This window comes from Crinia signifera, chromosome 5 (assembly GCF_055691185.1).
Source record: "Crinia signifera chromosome 5, ASM5569118v1, whole genome shotgun sequence".
Lineage (NCBI taxonomy): Eukaryota > Metazoa > Chordata > Amphibia > Anura > Myobatrachidae > Crinia > Crinia signifera.
The window spans coordinates 222,755,439-222,774,697 of record NC_139221.1 but is presented as its reverse complement, the minus strand read 5'-3'; the positions used below and the strand labels follow the sequence as shown (position 1 = coordinate 222,774,697).

The 19,259-nt window shown below is 41.2% G+C and overlaps 1 protein-coding gene across 5 annotated transcripts in view; it reads right to left on the bottom strand.

Annotated features, from left to right (window-relative positions):
• The window catches only part of TRAK1 (trafficking kinesin protein 1), a 137,667-nt gene that overhangs the window by 30,564 nt on the left and 87,844 nt on the right, over positions 1-19,259 (bottom strand). For all 5 annotated transcript variants that reach the window (XM_083188573.1, XM_083188574.1, XM_083188571.1 and 2 more), the window contains 6 exons: positions 14,822-14,938; positions 11,788-11,888; positions 10,062-10,170; positions 7,669-7,747; positions 7,392-7,522; positions 138-212 (listed from right to left, as the gene is read on the bottom strand). In XM_083188573.1, the coding sequence (XP_083044699.1) occupies positions 138-212; positions 7,392-7,522; positions 7,669-7,747; positions 10,062-10,170; positions 11,788-11,888; positions 14,822-14,938 (612 nt within the window). The remainder of the gene's footprint in view (positions 1-137; positions 213-7,391; positions 7,523-7,668; positions 7,748-10,061; positions 10,171-11,787; positions 11,889-14,821; positions 14,939-19,259) is intronic.

Below are 19,259 nucleotides of genomic sequence, written 5' to 3'. Positions count from 1 at the left end.
TTTTACATTTGGCTATGTATAACTTTTTTTTTAAACAAAATGGCATTCAACAAGCCAGGTTCTAAAAGTGAAGCAAACAAGCTTAAAGACAAACCTTGCCCTGTAATTAAAGGTCACAAACACAAGAGTGCCTTTACCTCTGCTGTAAGCTGTCGCTGGGCATCTTTTGCAGCCCCCAGATGTTGCACAAGTTCCTCATTTTCTACTGCATACTGGCAACAAAAGAGAAATGCAAATCAACACAGCACAGTAACGTCTCCTGATTCCAAACACCATAGAAAATGTGTCTGCGCCAGTGAGAAATGTATACATATAAACATACACACACGCACACACACACATACATTGTTGACACTCCCCTCTCAGAATATATACTGCCCGGGTGCGGCACTCAGAAATAACAATATAGCAGGCAATATAGTGGCACTCCTCTGGACTTCTAATAAATCAGGTACAGACACAGGGTCACTGATGTTTCGGATTTTACTCCGTTATCAAAGAAGGAACAATGTGTACATTGTTTATGCATTATTTATGCATTGGTCTTAAAATTCAGACTTAGGTTGTAATTTGGTCCGTAGAATATTATGAGGTTAAATATGGAAGTGCAGTGGAACGCATGCCGTCCCGGCGGTATCTATAGAGATGCTATACTGACTACCGGAAACGGAAGTTCCCATGGGCAAATGCGGTGGAACACACACAGTTTTGTGTAATGAGTAGCGTTAATAAATACTCCTTACTTAAGTACTAGCCGGAGCTCCACACATTTAAGTTGTATTGTCATACTATCAGAGAACACTCTATCTATACTCTGATAAGAGATAGACGATACCGGAAGTGACCTCATCAGGAGGCTGGTATATATGTTCCAGTTTCAACTCCATTTTCACTTGCTGTTTGAGGAGCTCTGGTGTTAGATCTCATTCCAGGTAGGTTGTGCTGTGATAGATCTGGTAAATCGGTTTGCCATACCTGTTAAATGCTTACAGAAGGCACCGATGTATATTCTAAGTTCTATTACACCTCACCATTTTATAAGCTGTGATTTTGCCTTAAGGTTGTTTAAATGTTTATGCAGTTTTTAATTTGCACATTACCATTATACTTGTACATACTACTACTGTACAGAATATAAGAAGCTTCTTCTACTACTTTGGCACATGATCATATGCTGTAAAGTCATCATAATGTATCTTTGCTGTTTGAACTTTAATGTTGTTACAATTTGTATACTATTTGTTGATACAATGTATTGATGTCTCTCCTGGCTATACTCTATTAAGCCATCCTGTGACAATCTTTAATCACACTGACTGAACAAACTTGTTTTTTGTATGGTTATAATAGCCACTGGGACTCCCCTCATATTGAATGTCAAATTAAATACCCTATTGGGACATCCCGCATACTTGTTAGGAGAATCTACTAAGAATTATTTTTTATCATTACCTAATAATTAGTTATGATACATTAAGCTACTATTCATAGTTTACCTACATAGAGCTAGAGTGGTACCCCCACCTTATATTGGATTCATGTTGACTGAGTTGACTGTTTAAGTTGACACAAGTCACTCCTATTGAATAAACAGTAATCCTCACTTATCTTATTGCCCATCTTCTCCTCCAACCATTGATACCTGTAATACTTGTCCTCTAGGCACTGAACTATTGTGTGGTTTCTGTTATTGCTTGTCCTATAGGCACTGAACCATTTTGAGGTTTCTATTTTTGCTGAAATACAGAGATTCATAGTTAAAAACTCCAGTGTAACGTAAAAAATTCCTTTCTCCCTATCTATTGACATGCTCCCCTCTCCTTCACTCATTGTGTCTCCAAAAGGAGATATGGTATATTCAATGTTTTTCATATTGAATATTTTTTCAGGGTAAATCAAATGACTGATGATCTAGGTAAAGTTGAGAATTGGTCAAGAGTATGGCAACTACAGTTTAATGCTAAAAAATGCAAAAGTATGCACTTGGGACTCAAAAACCCAAAGGTTCAATATAGTATCAAGGGTACTATAATGGAAACTACTAAGGAGGAAAGAGATCTAGGAGTCACTATTTCAAGTGATTTAAAGGCAGGAAAGCAATGTGGCAAAGCAATAAGGAAGGCTAGTCAGATGCTTGGTTGCATAGGGAGAGGAATCAGTAGCAGAAAAATAATAAGTAATAATGCCACTTTATAGGTCATTGGTACAGCCTCATCTGGAATACAGTGTCCAGTTCTGGAGACCATATCTTCAGAAGAATATAAATACATTAGACAGTGTACAAAGAAGGGCAACTAAAATGGTGCATGGCCTACATCACAAAACTTACCTGGAAAGACTAAAAGACCTTAACATGTATAGTTTGGAGTAGAGAAGGGAAAGGAGGACATGATAGAAATCTTCAAATATATATATATATATATATAATATAAGGGTTTTAACATAGTACTGGAGGGAAATTTTCTTCAAAGGAAAATAAGTAATAGAACACAAGGACAAGCACTGAAACTGGAGGGAGGTTAAGGGGAAATGTTAAAAAAATTACTTCACAGAAAGGGTAGTGGATAAGTGGAATAACCTCCCATCAGAGGTAGTAGAGGCTAAGACAGTAGAACAATTTAAACATTCTTGGGATAGGCATATGAATGTCCTTACAAAGAAATAAGGATTAAAAAGGGCTGAGATTACCTGAAGGATAAAAAAGGGGCAGACTAGATGGGCCAAATGGTTCTTATCTTAGCCGTCAAATTCTATGTTTCTATGTTATGTTTCTATCTTTTGGATGTTGAATACTATTATTCCTTAAAGGACACTTTCACATCACATTTCGTTATACTAATTGTTTGGTATGTATACCTACACATTATTGACAGTTATAAGTTAATTTTGACCTATTGTTAAATATTGGCACTCTTTACCACCCACAGTGTACAATTTAACCCCTGATGAAGTCTGTTAGGTGAAACGCGTAGGCTTTGGACGCAAACTCCGAAACGTCAGTGACCCTGTGTCTGTACCTGATTTATTGGAAGTCCAGAGGAGTGCCACTATTGTGTCCAATTTAAGGCCCGTACACACAAGGTGATTGGTGCCCCATACTGAGTGACGTGCTTAAGCACGGATTGCTCAGCACACAGCACTGGCACACATGTGATGTGCCAGTGCTGTGTGCTAAGCAATCTGTGCGGACCAGTTTTCTCTGATAAGAACACTGGCAATATGAGTAGATATTATAAAGCAATAGAGAATACGATCAATGGCACTGAAAAGGGCAGCACTTTCCTACCCAGGAGTTACCTTCCTAGGATACAAATATCAAACAAGTACAAAAAGAAAAACAGGAAAAGCGCCCACAGTTAGATGATGCTTACGTTCCAAACTTAGTCTAAAGTCCCAAAATTCTTCACACCGCTTCTATCCCAATGGAACATGTAAGGAAACAACAATAAAACAAACAATGTGTAGTCCTGTTTCCAAATAAGTCCAAATATTGTTGGGTTTCTGGGACACAAATTATTTCCTTTTTCCCTCCAGTGCTAGTGTATCATTAGAGGTTCACCACGTGTCATCGAATTCAGAAGGGCTGTCGTACATGTATGCTTACATATTACAAATTGTTGAAAAACACATCAAGGTATCTTAAGCAGATTTTCTTACTTGTATGCTTACATTCATATACGTGGGGGTCCTCACATCAAGGTATCTTTAGTCAAGGACATACTTCCGATTATAGGTGGGGTCCTATACGTATCTTATTATTATAAATAATTTGTGTCCCAGAAACCCAACAATAATTGGACTTATTTGGAAACAGGATTACACATTGTTTGTTTTATTGTTGTTTCCTTACATGTTCCATTGGGAAAGAAGTGGTGTGAAGAATTTTGGGACTTTAGACTAAGGGCCTTATTTTGATTCATTCTTTCTGACAAAATCCTTCTTAGATGGACAAAACCATGTGCACTGCAGGGGGCAGATGTAACATGTGCAGAGAGAATTAGATTTGGGTGAGTAATTTTGTTTCTGTGCAGGGAAAATACTGACTGCTTTATTTTTACACTGCAATATAGATCTCACTTTGAAGTAAAACCCCACCCAAATCTAATTCTCTCTGCACATGTTACATCTGCCCCACCTGCAGTGCACATGGTTTTGCCCATCTAAGAAGGATTTTGTCAGAAAGAATGAACCAAAATAAGGCCCTAAGTTTGGAACGTAAGCCTCATCTCCTAACTGTGGGCGCTTTTCTTTTTGTACTTGTTTGATATGAGTAGATATTGGCTGCATGCAGACAAAATCAAGTAAGGCGATGGCGACGCACGGGAACGCCCACTTCTGCCACGTGGGAGTAGACACATGGAGCGATCCGTGTGCAACAGTCATATCACTTAGAAAGAGTCCATGGATCACCCAGTGTGTATGCCTCTTTAGAGTCTCATGCTTTACAAAAAAACTAATTTGAACTGACTTGAAGAATAAGTTCCACAAATTCTGTTTCTTACATTAAAAAAGAACCCTGAAGCAAAAAATAAAAAAAGTGTTCCTACAAGGGGTGCTCTAGGTTAGCTTATATTAATGTATTGATTAATGTTATAGGTACATTAATAAAGTGACCCAAGAAAAAAAATAAAGGTTTATAACATAACCTTTACTGATTAAATTTATTAAGAACGGTGCAATATTAAAAACATAAGAAAAAAAGTGATAAATGTCAAATAAAGTGCATTATAAGAAAAATAAAAAGAATCCTTATTGTTCAGAGTATGTGTGTCTTTAATACTGTTGTCAATCTCCAAGCAAATGTCTTTATGTCAGTGGTATGCCCGGAAATTTTCCGGGCTGTGCTGTGCTGCTGCAGCTGGCTGTCCCGGGAAATATCCGGGCATGCCACCAGTAGGTAGGTGTGTGCCAGTGGAGCCTCCAGCTGTGCACCACTGGCGCATCACCTCTAGCGGCACCCTACGATTGCTCCCCCCCCTCTTGTCACTCCCCCCCTCACCTCTGTGCTCCTCTGCCTCTGCTCCCGCCACCATTCGCCCTGGTAGGTTTTTCCTGCCCCAGCAAATCCCACCACTCAAGGGGATAATACTGTTGTTAATCTCCAAGTAAATATCTATCGTTGCTCTGATTAGGCAGTCTTGTAAATTCAATAGCAGAGGGACATGTGTACATTTCAAGATGCTAGGTACAACATTTGTTAGGATTAATGCCTCACTCTGCAGTACAAAGAAAGTTTAGTGCTTAGACTGCTGGTCTGCAACAATGTATCTTTCTAATTGAATGGCACCATAAGTAGGCAACCGTATCTCTGATGAGTCTAAGTGTCCGATCATGCACTCAGACTGATCATATTCTGTCACCATCTGCTAAGTTTGTGGTATAGTTGAAGAATCGTTGCAGGAAGTGTTCAAGATTTATATATGTAAGTGCACATAAAATGTCTGTACTTATGCAGCTCTGAGCTCAGTATAGCCTAGGGAGCTTTCAGCTTATGATGTAAAGAATTAGATCAGGGAATGCACGGATATTTATTTCATGTCAGGTAGTAATTATAGCATCTGTTATATTGTCCTCATGAGAGATGTGTCTCCATAAGTCATACAGCTTTTAGCTGTTAATTAGTGGTTCGGATTCTTACAATGAACTTACTATATTCAGTATCTTGGCTTTATAATGATTGACCAACGTTGTTTATAAAAGATTTGATCAGCAGATAAAGGATATTCACATAGAATAGCACCCGCCATCTTAGAAAATCCATGCAGTTCCTCTTCCCTGCCTGGGGTGTTGCGGTCTGCTGTGGTGTTTCTAGTACAGGTCTGGTTTGCATATCAGTGCTGATATACAGACCACACTGTGCTAGAAGCACTACAGCAGACAGTGACACCCCAGGCAGGGAAGAGGAACTGCATGGGTTTTCAAAGATGGCGAGTGCTAGAATGAACACTACAGTATATAAAGAACCCATCTGAAACACTGTTCTGTATACGGTGTACTGTGCATTACTATACAGTTTAGTGATGACCACGCAAGATAAATGTCCCGCACGCCTGGCCCTGCCACCCGCTTCAGACAGCAACTCTATGCCTCCCGGTCACACTGATCAGGCACCGCTTCCGCCGATCATCTGCACCCCTGCTCCCATGTGAGTATGTGCAGGGAACCCGGTTTGTGGGAGGATCCTGGGATTGAAAAAGTGCACCGGGATTGGCATCCCTAATTTTTTCCTATGTGAATAAATCACAAATCAACCTTTCCAGGAGCTTACCTTATGGGGCCTACACCCTTAGCTCCTCTAGTGAATGTGCAGATATTTTCCACTTAAGACCATTGAAGCGGAAATTAAATTAAATGAAAAAAAGTGTCAAAGTCGGAAAATAGTCTAATTTAAATAGAGAATAGTTTTCTATACTAATGTCTTATAATGGATAAAATATTTAAGTAGCCATTAGAACCCATTAAAGGTTGCATGAGCTGTAGTATATAAGTATTGGAAGTATTCTAGTTTTGTTTAGTAACAGTGACCACAAAGTTGTCTCCTCAGTAATGGAATGCTTGTATTCCCCATAAACAAAAAACATAGATGAGGAGGTATAACAGTATTGGAGGCTTCTGATTAAGCGCTCTGATCGATACTTCTAGGAAAGTGTACTAAAGTGCAACCAGGCAGAAAATAAGACCCATGTGCAATGTGTCTGTCCTGATGCAGACCAATCCTTCAGGATTAGCCAGGTGATTTGTTTTCATGCTAAATGCCCTAAATCAATATTATAGTAAAGAAGTAAAGAAGTTACTTATGGAAATCTAACTGAACTGCTTTAATCAGCGGCAGTTTAAGAGAGGAGGAAGCCCATTTGCAGTCTCCTCAGTTTGGGCCCCCTTCTCTCTTCCGGCCAGAAGTGCTTGGACTCTACTGCATATGCGCAGTCCGATAGATAACTATTTAAAATAGGTGCAGTGTTTGTGGTGTGGGCCCCCTGAGACTCAGGGACCCACGTGCACCATGCACATTGCACCTATTATAAATACGCCACTGACTTTGATGTTTCGGGGGGTGTTAATCAGTTATATGGAGGTGTAGAGTTCAGCTTTTGGTTGTGTACAGGTTTTATGATGGGTACTGGTTTTTCCTATAACTTTAACCATAAATAAACCAACAGCCAAAAGCACCCATCAGAGAGCCTTAAAGCACCCCAGGGTGCCTAGTCACACAGTTTGAGCATTCCTACAGTATATCCAAGGCAGATGCATTTTTCTGTATAACCTTTTACCTTATAACTATATAACTAGAGCACTATAATCTAACAATGCAATAGCGGTCTGCATACTGGTAAATAGAATAGTCTACTGGCCCTACTGATATTTACAATTTTATTTTCTAATCCACTTACAGATTTTGCCTTTTTTTGAATATCCACAATTTGTGACAGTAGATGCGTGATCTCTTCTTGTTGCCGTGCTGCATCTTCAGTTTTCTTTGCTAAATCCTCTGATATGCTGACAATCTGGAAGTTGGCATCTCCTGAAATATAGGAGGCACAATCCATTAAGAAAGCAATGTACAAAATAAAAGGCAACAACTTGTCAGAAACAAATGCATTTTTTATTTGGATTTGCTATCAGAACAGACTTCTAGAAATGTACTTGAACGTTAAGCAGATGACCTACTCAGTTCTTTCACACAATCATTGACGAGCTGTTGTTCTTTTTCCTCATACGTGAAGGTCTCAGTTTGCAAGTGACATGCCTGTAAAGAGGACAGTGTTATTGGTGAGGACATGGAAAAAATAAAAACACAAAGGGACATTCTACAGCTAAAATGTATAAGAAAATGTCTCCTTTATGGATAATATAGTATATAGCTGTATGGTTTCCAGATTTCCATCAAAATGATGGTTATAAATAAAAGGTGTGTCTGTACAAGTTGAGTGTACCATATCCAGATATCAGTTTTCCAAATTATTCTGAAAGCCATAGTTTCCAGAATGTACCTTTTATATTTTTGCTAAATAATTACTGGCACTACTGGGGGCATCCAACTGGCACTACTGGGGGCATCCAACTGACACTACTTGGGGCATGATATGTAACGCACTAAATATGTGCAAGAAAATTATTGCTTGGCATTCAAATTCAGTGCCTGATATAGTACACAAAAAAATGTGTTTCATGTTTTGAAACCTTGTTTCAAGCACAAATAAAATATATTTGCGTGCATTTCATGTGTTTGAGGTGTTTATAGAACATAAATGCAAGATACCTTAACATACATCAAAGAAATATAAAAATATTCATAAATATGGAATAATCAGTTATCCAAAATGATTCTGGCCTTGAGCATTTTGAACCTCAACCTGTATTAACAAAGCGCTACGTTTTGCACTATTAATCTTAGCAGTTAATACAAATAGCACAAAAATGAACCTCAGTATCACATACATTCTATAGTGCAAAAACTCCAGTTGTCTTTGTTTAATTTGTACCCCTTACTATCCATTCAGCAAACCCACAATTATTTTAAGGATTTAAAGAATAAAGACATATGTTAGTTCCTTCATGCACTAGGTGTCAGTAATGAGCAACATTTTGCAATTTGAGCAATGACGGTCAAGAGTTGGCCCTCTGGGCCATCAATTGCATGACCCAGCTCCTTCCTGCTTGTTGTTATTATTTTCATCCTGTATTTATATGGTGCCACAAGGGATCCGCAGCGCCGACTTAGGGGGGTATTCAATGTCAGGGGCACGGCTGTCGAGCTAGCGCGACAGCCGTGCCCCTGTCCCGTTCTCGGTGAGCTCGGCAGTCGGGATTCAATGTCCCGGCCGCCGAGCGGCGAGAAGGGGGCGTGGCCGCGAGTTGCGGCCGGGAAGTGACGAGCTGCAGCCGGCAGCTCGTCACTTCCCGGCTGTTCTCGGCAGAACGAGCCCGACAGCTAGAGATGTCGGGCTCGTTCTGACAGGAAACCCTGTTTAATGCTGTCGGGGAAGACAGCATTGAATAGGGCCCGTCGAGCATCTCCCCCACGGGAGATGCTCGACGGCGATTGAATCTCCCCCTTAGAGAGTACACAAACGAATACGCAATACAGTGACTTACAGTTGAATACAATAGATACAGTATATATACAGTCTATTACTGTAGAAAACCAGGATGCCAAAGGGTTAAATCTGACTGTTGTCACTCTCGGCTCTCTGTGCAGCAGCAGCATGTAGAGAGGGAGGGCTAGTAACCTGAGTGCAAGGGGACGAGTTCTGTGTTTAGTAGCAGGAACATAAAGCAGCAGGCAGATACGGAGGCGTTACTGCCAGCCTGTGCGGACGGACATGGGAGGCGGTACTGGGAGGGACAGGTCAGCTTCTTGATTGGAGTTTCATGCGCTGCCTGTCATACACACGGACACAAGTGCAGCAGCCAGCAGTAAAAGCAGGACAGCAATAAGGATGCAGAGTGGGGAAAGTGTGGTCCCTGCTCCTGCAGCTGCTGGCTCCCTAAAATACGCTATGCCGCGACATGCAGCCTGAAATGCAACAAAAAAATAGAAGAAACATCTGTAGATTTCTAAACCATGTACTTGTCCAGCACTATCTTGCACTGTAAGTCACTTTTTTCTTGTTGTGCTCATTAGTCTGTGACCATCTAGGAACACTTGCGGAGGAATATAGAGGAGGATGAGCCCTTTCAAATGCTAGAGAGCCATATAATGGGTCAGATGTATTAAGCCTTAACAAGAGTTAAACGCAAGGGTGATTAAGAGTGATAAAAGACCAGCCAATCGGCTCATATCTGCCATTTTCCAAACACAGCTTGTAACATAACAGTTACGAGCTGATTGGCTGATCATTTATCACCCTTTATCACCCCCGCGTTTATATCTTGTTATGGCTTAATACATCTGACCCATTATTTTACTTACAAAAAAAAAAAAACAGGTCGCCAATGGCTGATTAAAACAAACGGGACCGGATTCAGATGTACGCAAAGGGATTCATAAAATACCCTAGGATACCTAGAAGATAATCTGCTAATTGTTACAGGGTGAGAAGAAATATAAGGACTCTCACCTCAGTTCGGAGTACAATATTTTCATCCTCTAGATCTTTCAGTTTCCTTTGCAGGGAGTCAAAGTGGAAATAATTTTGGACGGAAGATGAAGATTCATTCCTTTTTAGACTTAAATAAAAAAGTTATAATGTAAGAAAAATCAAACATTTTTCAACTAAAAATACTGTGTGTATTCAAATGAGGCATACGTCCAGATATGCAAAGGTAAAAGAACTGTGAGAAGTGTAGTTTGTATACATGAAGTGTTCTCTGTGAGGTTATATAATGTGTGACAGTACAGAATGGGCGTACCCTGTTACCTACAGAGGTGATGGATGTACCGTGAAACTCCAGAGGTTAGGGGTGTACTGAGGGGTACATGCAAGAAGCATCATTTTGGGGGAGAAGTTGTATCTGATACGGATTCTCCCCCATATGTATGAAGGAGATTTGTGCTCAGTGACAGGGGCACTATGCCATTACTAGTAGGCTTGCTCTAAACACAAGCTTTGAAAGCTAGTCTGCTACCTTGTGTGAGAAAGAGATGTAGTTTCACTATCTGCCAGTGTTTCAGAGACTCATGGACATTAGAGGTATATATAGATGATCAGTGCTGCTATCAACAATATAGTGCACGGATATGCAGCGGCAGGGGCAGTGACCGTTTCAACTTATGACATCTGCAGATGTTGATCTAGTCAGCTGCAGGTGTTGTTGCTATTGCACCGCAGCAGGGACAGTGCTGTCGCTGGCTGCAAGTCTGCCAGCTCCAAGCTGCACAGGAGTTTGCGGAAGTAGTGAGATCTCACACATGACCAGTGAACCGGTGGTGAGACCCAGAGCATCAGCACTAGGCTGTTGTGCCGGAGGTTGGAGTTCTCACTCTTCCACTTTGGGACCAAAATATTGAAACATCACGGCGCTGCTGCCTCGGTAAAGAGGCAAAGCAGGTACACTACATTCATGCGCTGTATAACGTGTTTTTACATTTTTACAGCTACACATTCCCAAGAACAAGGTTTATGTGGAGCACACCCACTGTGTTTGTTGTTGAAGATAATAAAAAAAAAATAATAATTACAGAAACCTTTCATGTTAATGTTTTATGTCTTTATTGACATGACACTTGCACTGCAAAATCACCCCAGCACAATAAATCAGGGTTATAATCTTATTCATAACCTTCCTTCCCATCTCTGAGAGGAGTGAAAAGAAGTTCTTATCCGAACCTATTGTCCAGAACAGAGCCAGACTTTCTACCAGCATCCGTAGTTAATTTTAATCTGTTGGTTGTGCCTTTAGCGCCAACTATTTCCAGTTTGTATATATCCCTCTCTTACTGTATATACAAATCCAGGTTACCTGTGAGGAGCCAAGCGTCCTCTCCTTGTTCTTATTTATCCAGTCATTATTGGAGAGAGCCATAAACAGAACTGCTTACAACATTGTATTCCTAGACATCTTCAGATGCTCAGCGTCTGGGTAGCTAAAATTAATGTAACTTGAAACTCATCAAATAGATGAGAGCATGCGCCATTAAAATAAACAGATGCTTGCGTGTATTCATAGCTTGTCCTAACTTAGCACGGTCTGTAGTGCTTATCGCTTCGGGCTATCTGTTGCTTTCCCTCCTTATGTCATCTTACAGAGAGGAAAGGTGTGAGGAAAGGTGGTACTCCAGGGAGGTTACCCGCACTTTGTCAACATGAAGTAAGAACACTGAGTAAGAGGATAAACGTGACTTACGGGGTGGAGCAGATGGACTCTGGCTCACTCTCCTCAACTGCATTGGTGTAAAACTGAAGCAACTCATCTTTCATGGACAATTCATGACGTAACTGTGACACCTGAAGAAGCAAAACCTTCCAGTGAAATCAGAATTGTACATGAAAACAGTATTGTTGTATCTGTAAACTCTCCTAAAAGACCAATACATACACATAAATATGACACATTGTTCGCTATTAACTTATGTTACTTGTTAGAAAAAAAAAACATGGATTGGGCAGTGTCATCTTTACTTTCTGCTTCATGTGACTGCATATTATTTATTTGCATTCTGATTCCCTCAAAGTAAGAAATAGGTTGGCAATTTTCAAATAACTAATATTAAAGTCTATCCATGTTTGGCTGTGTTTAATCGTCATTCTGCGATTTCCTACCATTCCAAAATATATAGACTTGCAAATTAAATGGCCCCACTGAAATGGCCCCAGTCTCTAATTTACTTGCTCAGCACACTATATGCAATACATACTGCTTGGCACACTAATGTATCCACTGCTCAGCACACTGTATAATATATCTAGTAATCAGCATACTGTATGTACAGTACTATAATACATCTACTGCTCAACACACTGTATGAAATACATCCACTTCCCTGCACACTAATATATCCAGTGCTCAGCACACTGTATAATTTACATCTACTGATCAGCTGCTCACCAGTACCCCTTTCAGAAATGGTTTCAGGCAATTACCAGGCATTTTGAGCGCCGGGTCATTTTGCTGGCTGCAGCAAATTGAGTAAAAAACGGTCAACCCAGTAATCCACATCCACATTGCTCGTCGTACCGCATGGAACCCCATCCACTGCTCGCCACACCGCATGGAACCCCATCCACTGCTCGCCACACCGCATGGAACCCCATCCACTGCTCGCCACACCATATGTAGTATATCTATTGCTCAGCATACTATATGTAATACATCTACCACTCGGCACACTAAATTCAAATGACTAAAGGACAATGGGCAGTATTCAATGACAAAAATTCTCCGTGTTTTATGGAGAATGTTTGCTTTTTTCGCCTTGGACGGAGCATTTTGCTCTCCAAAAGTGAACCACCCTATTCAATGTGAAATATTCGCCGTCTTTCTAAGTGATTTTCGCCGTCTCTCTCCGTGTAGAAATTCTCCATCTTTTGATGGAGAGCTGGAATGTGAACTTTTAAACTAAAAGGTTTTTTTTTTTTTAATTTTGGTGTCAAAAAATCAGGTTTTTTTTTTCTGTGAAGGGGCATGTTATTTTTATTCACGTGCTTATAGCACATGAATATATATTTAATAAAAAAAAATAATTTTTTTTTTTACATTAAATATATATTCATGTGCTATAAGCACATGAATAAAAATAACATGCCCCTTCACAGAAAAAAAAAACCTGATTTTTTTACACCAAAATTAAAAAAAACCCTTTTAGTTTAAAAGTTCACATTCCAGCTCTCCATCAAAAGATGGAGAATTTCTACACGGAGAGGGGGCCGGAGCGCTCGAGCCGCTCATTAGATATTCATATATTCACTGCACCCGATCGTTAATATGCACGATCGGGTGCAGTGAATACTGGGTCCCCTGCTGGCTATAGGGGGGGGGGGCAGCCTGTGCTGCCTGGGTCCCGGGGAGCCCCCTCCCCTCCACATATGTTCTGGGGCATCCAGGGAGACTTTAATCTCCCTGGATGCCACCGTCCCACGGCTCCCTGTCAGCTCCCTGCCGCGGATGCTCGTCCGCTGCAGGGGTTGACTCGCCGCAAGTGGCGGCGAGTCTTAAATACATTGAATAGTGGGAGCAGGAGGCTCCGGAACACGGAGAGTGCATGGCGAGAGAAAAAATCTCTTGCCATGCACAGAGAACTTTTTTCATTGAATACTGCCCAATGACAGATCATACAGTGCATACCTAATTCTTTAAGGGTTTTTAATCAGAATTGCTAAGGGAACTACACCACAGTTAGTGTTTGCATACAGCTTTCCTATTGAAATATACCTGCGAAGGGATCAGTGTATTTTAATCTACATCCACTTTTTACTGGGCACAAAGCCAGAATAATACAACTTTTACTTTACCTTTTACTTTGAACTGTATAAAGAGCAATAATAATAAACAATTTGCAGTCTGTTTTGAGCCACGCTTGTCTATTAACCTACAGTACTGATCTCCACACCCAGCAACAAGTATCCTGCAGGCATTTCCCAATCCGCAGCCCGGCTGTGGTTGGTAGTACTTGCTCACAGTATGCAGGTCTTGAGTAAAATAAAGTGTCATACCATGTAGAGCTGCAGGGTGTCACAGTGTTTGTTCAGGTTTCCTGTGGTTATGTCCCACAATATAAATACATTTTGGTAGGTTACCTGCCTGTGTACATGTGGTAGGAAATATGCTTTCTAAATTCTACTGGGAAGAGACGTGAAGGATGCAATATTTTATGAACACAGACTATGGGGGTGATTCATGTTGACTTGGAAGGGGTCGAATTTGGCCCCGTTCCGATTATGGGGAGTCTGCACGTGCGTGTATTTGCAAACCCCCAGTGGGAATGCCTTAGGCGAGTATCAAACTCGCTGTGGCTTTCGCACTGGTAGGGGAGGAAGGGGGTGGGCAGCTGGAGGGGAACATACAGCTTTTTATGGGAGTAACCATGAAAACACTTGGTGTTCATCTGGGAAGGCAGGAGGCTGGTGTCACAGGACATCAGCGCAGCGTCCTCTTTGGCAGACTCACAAAAATAAAAATCAGGAAACCATCCAATGATTTCTCTCCCCTTCAGGTGCATGTGAGGGGATGCGTTCACGGTACACCCCCTTGCATGTTACCTGAGGGGATTCGGCGGCGGTAAGCCACTTGCTAAGCAGCGAAGGACACTGCTTAGCAAGCGGTCTTGAATCACCCCCTATGTGCGCACTGTATAAATAGCGGTTAATAAATAAATAAAAATTTTACATTTTTTATATTGTCCACTACAAAATCATGGAGAGTTCAAATTTGGAATCTTTACCTCCTCTCTGATATGTTCTACTTGTTCTTCCAGGTACTCATTCCTTTCTGTAAGTGTTTTATTCTTCTTCAACAAAGACTGGCCAATCCGAGCAGCTAATTCTAGATCCCGTTCTTTCTGTGAGTGCAGGAAGAAAAATAGATATTAAGAAAAAATAGATCATATACTGCTCTGGTTACAGTCTCCGCAGTGATTGTGCCCAAGTACTTTCACAGCTAGGACCTAGTTATACCCCATTCACACCAGACTAAATTCCCGGGTTGAGTCCGGGAACAACCCGGTACTAACGTTGTTGTGAAAGGTTCCCGGGACAAAATCCCGGGCAAATTTCAACCCGGCTAGGTATTATATTGGACAAAGAAGGAAAGGAACTGCTCAGGGGGGAACGCACTAAAGAAATACAGTCGTAAAAAATAACTTTTAATATATCATAGTTAATAATCCCACAATTAACTTGAATGGGAGTACAGCGAAAAATGAAAGTTTAAAATCTTAGACATACATACACATACACACAATGTGCACAAAAAGACAGGGAATCAGTGCTTTAAAAATGACACTTACGTCCTGACCAAAAATTATGCTCACAAAATAATAGCCAAGGATGTGGTTTTATTTGATCACGGAAAAAAAATTGTACATTGCCCTATTCAGTAATTAATTGATCTCCAATTAACCAGTGTAAATTTCTGAATTTAATTCAACCTTTTTGTAATAATACTGCCACCTTCTGGTAGATTAATGACAAGGTATAAGTGGTTCAGGGACCTTTCTCACTAAGGACCTCTGATACACTATCCTATTGCACCATCTAGTGGTGATTTTAGGAATATTATACAACTTTTGTCTGATGCATAGGATTTTTCATAACCTTTTATTGGCAGCACAATAATTTAGGTTTAAACACTTTGGAAAAAGGAGAAGGGACCATAAAATAAAGGGAACACAGATTACTGAGGGCTTTCCTAAGACCAAAAGCAAGGTGCTCAGATGAATGTAGTGGGCTGAAAATCGGAGTTATAATTATCTCCTTGTATTTTTATTCAGCAAAATGAGCACAGTTACAGGGCATCTGCTACCTACTTCAGCCAAGGTGTATAGAATTTAACACCTAGGATGGTCTGATAGCGCCCTTAATAAACCAACATCATTTCAATAATCATTAATCAGGCTAGTGAGCATATTTGGACAGGCAATAACCGACACTAGTGTTTCGCTTAGCTTTGTCAAGGCCAACCTGCGTGTCCCAGCTGATCATTATTTATTGATATTGCCCCACCAATAGCATGTCTAGATTGTTGTCATGTGTTTCTATGGGCCAATCGCTTATGCGCATTACTCTGTATACGTCTCCCCTCCGTTCTGACGTCTCATTCAGCTCAGCTGTGAGCGTCAGATCATGTGGGCATTGTTTCGGTCACGTGGTCGGCGTCCCGCCCCACGTGACCAGCGTATCGCGTCATCTCCTCAACGCGATCCTAAAAGTCACATGGTCTCCCAGAGTTATCTGGCTCCCATGTTGTGCGTCATAGCGCACATGATCATCTTTTGACCAATCCTGGAGTCAGAGATGCTGAACCAGGAAGTCAATTCATACGGAGCCCCAACCCTGTAGCGAGCATGGTACATAATGTAAAGTGTATTATTGATTTTTATACATATTTACATTGAAATGCGGTATTGTGTCTTGACTCTATAGCGACCTGATGGTCCAGGGTATGTCTGGATAGCTTCAATAGAGTTGTCCCTTAACCAACCTGGCATTAGTATATTAAACCAGGTAATCAATACATACGGAGCCCCCTCCCTGTAACAGGCATAGTGTATAATACAACAACCCGGCTAGGTACCAGGGTTGTTCCCGGGTTCAACCCGGGGACCTGGCCGGTGTGAAAGGTACAGGGTATACTTACCCGGGTTGTCGTGTCCTCCATGTCCTGTCCGACGGGAATTAATGCAGGCAGCGGGCGCAAATGACGGAACAGCCGGTGGATGATGATGACGCAGCTCTCCTTGGCAGGGAATACGCCGGAGAGCTGCGTCATCTTCATCCGCAGCCTGTCCCGTCATTTGCGCCGCCGCCTGTGTGGATCCCTGGCCAGCACGGAGGACCAGCAACTGGGGTGAGTATTCTCCCCACCTCTGCCACCATCCCGCCTCCTCCCCACCTCCTGCCGGCCTCCTTTCCGCCCCCTTCTCACACCAGAAAATGCAGGGACATTTCTGGTGTGAATGGGTCCAAACCCGGGAATGTCCCTGCTTGTCCCGGGAACTGAATTCCCGGGTTTGTCCCTGCATTTCTGGTGTCAATGGGTCCAAACCCGGGAATGTCCCTGCTTGTCCCGGGAACTGAATTCCCGGGTTTGTCCCGGCATTTCTGGTGTGAATGGGGTATTAGAGGTTTAGAAGTCTGCTGGACACAGCTAGATGAAAACAAATTGCACAACATACAGCATAATATCATACACCAATGCTGAGCATGGTAAGTATAGAGCACAAACCCTGCCCTTAATTATCCAGGTGTTAAGACTATCCACTGGCATGCTCAATTACCGACCAACATACCTGGCCACAAGAACTGGTTACGATGCCATGGTCAGTGTTTCCTGTGGCAGACATATGGGTCGGTTGATGGGTCACCCAATGACATAGCTGTATGATATAAATGGCACCATCTGTGCATCACAGCAAACATGAATGATGGCCGTCTGTCTGACAGACAAGGTTATTAACCTAATCTTAAATAACAAAGTTTATTCAGCTACTGTACTAATAACTGACATGAGCATACTGTATATTCTTGAAGAACAAAGGATTGAAGATAAAGCTCAGAGTCTGGGGAAAGAACAATCTCATCTGTAAGCCTCTTAAATAACACTTTATATATGGTTAAAATTCCATATACAAACACTGTATATACAAAGTAGGTTAATAAAATGCAGACACGCTCCGGCTTGGGGAAGTAATGAAAAGGCTTACATACAGTATACAGTGCTTGGGAATATCACAGGATGCCATTTGTCCAAGTTTTATCAGCTTCTTTAAAACATACCATGGAACATTTCTGAAATATGTTCTACAGTGGACAGAGAACAAAGCGTGTTCAAACCCACAGTAATTAAACTTCATTTTTTAAACAGCAATTTAAAATTAATTTGATAAATTGCTTTGGGCAATGCCGCTATTTCTGCAGTTACCTGGGGAACAGTGCTCAAATAATTACTTCTAAAAACAACATTGCGTAATATGTGCTGCAGAGTGGAAACTACAGCTATCCAGTACAATAGTGTCTATGTGCACTGTCACAAGACTTTAGTACATTATTTGAAAAATGAAACTGTGTACCTTGTTGCTATCAGCACGATACAAAATAGCTGGCACACCGTTATCAAAGTCCTCCATACAATTGATTGTATGAACGTGTACCTGCGCACCTTTAACTTCTCCAAACCACTATGTCCACAATTACCGCAGACAGAGTGTAGGTGGTTCAATCATTTACTTCTCTGTGATATGAAAAGATTTTATGTAAAGTACAAGCTACATAACTTTACTCTTTGTAGGTTTAATAACAACTATAGCCATATAGATATTTCTCACAGATCTGGCTAGAAAAGGTTCCACAGCGATCAGTATATCCGAGAATTATCCTTTTAAAGTCAGATCATATTTGGAAATGTTTGACCAGCAGATGAGCACTAACCACAACTAACATAAAAATTACCTATAGGTTTTGACCTTTTGCTCAAAGCAGCAAAAAAGCTGGATCTTGGTGACTGGCATCTCAGGGCGAGACTTGTCTATGTTTAACTGCATAAAACTTTTAAAACAAAAGTTCTGTTGACAATTTCACTATAACATAGTAAATGCCATCTGCCCAATAAAGTATCAAAACACACAGAAATTATTGCTAGCACTTTAACAGTATTTAAGGGGATATTTTCCCACTACAATTGCACTCCATCAAACCACTTGGTCTGCAGTTATGGTATAGCAGGTCGATGGGGTGTAGATTGACTATGTTATGGTTGACCATGATATGCTGGGTACACACCAAAACGATTTTGGCACAATCCCATCAATCTGGATCCAATTCAGACTGATTGGATGCAGATTGGATGCAGATTGGGCCAAAATCGTTTGGTTGGATCCAAATTGGATCCAAATCCAATCCTACCTGCTGCAGGTAGGATCTGTAAAAGATCCATTCATCTGAATACAGAGGGGATCGGATTGTATGCAAATCGTATGCAAATCTTATGCAAATCGCATGCAAATCAGGCAGTATGATTTGCATACAATTTGCATACAATCCAAATCCTTTTGGTGTGTACCCAGCATTAGACTGCTTAAGATAGTCAGCGGCCGCTAGAGCGGCAGTAACACTAGTTAGACACTAGCCAGCGGGTGATCAGCGGGGCCAGGGTCAACAGGAGTT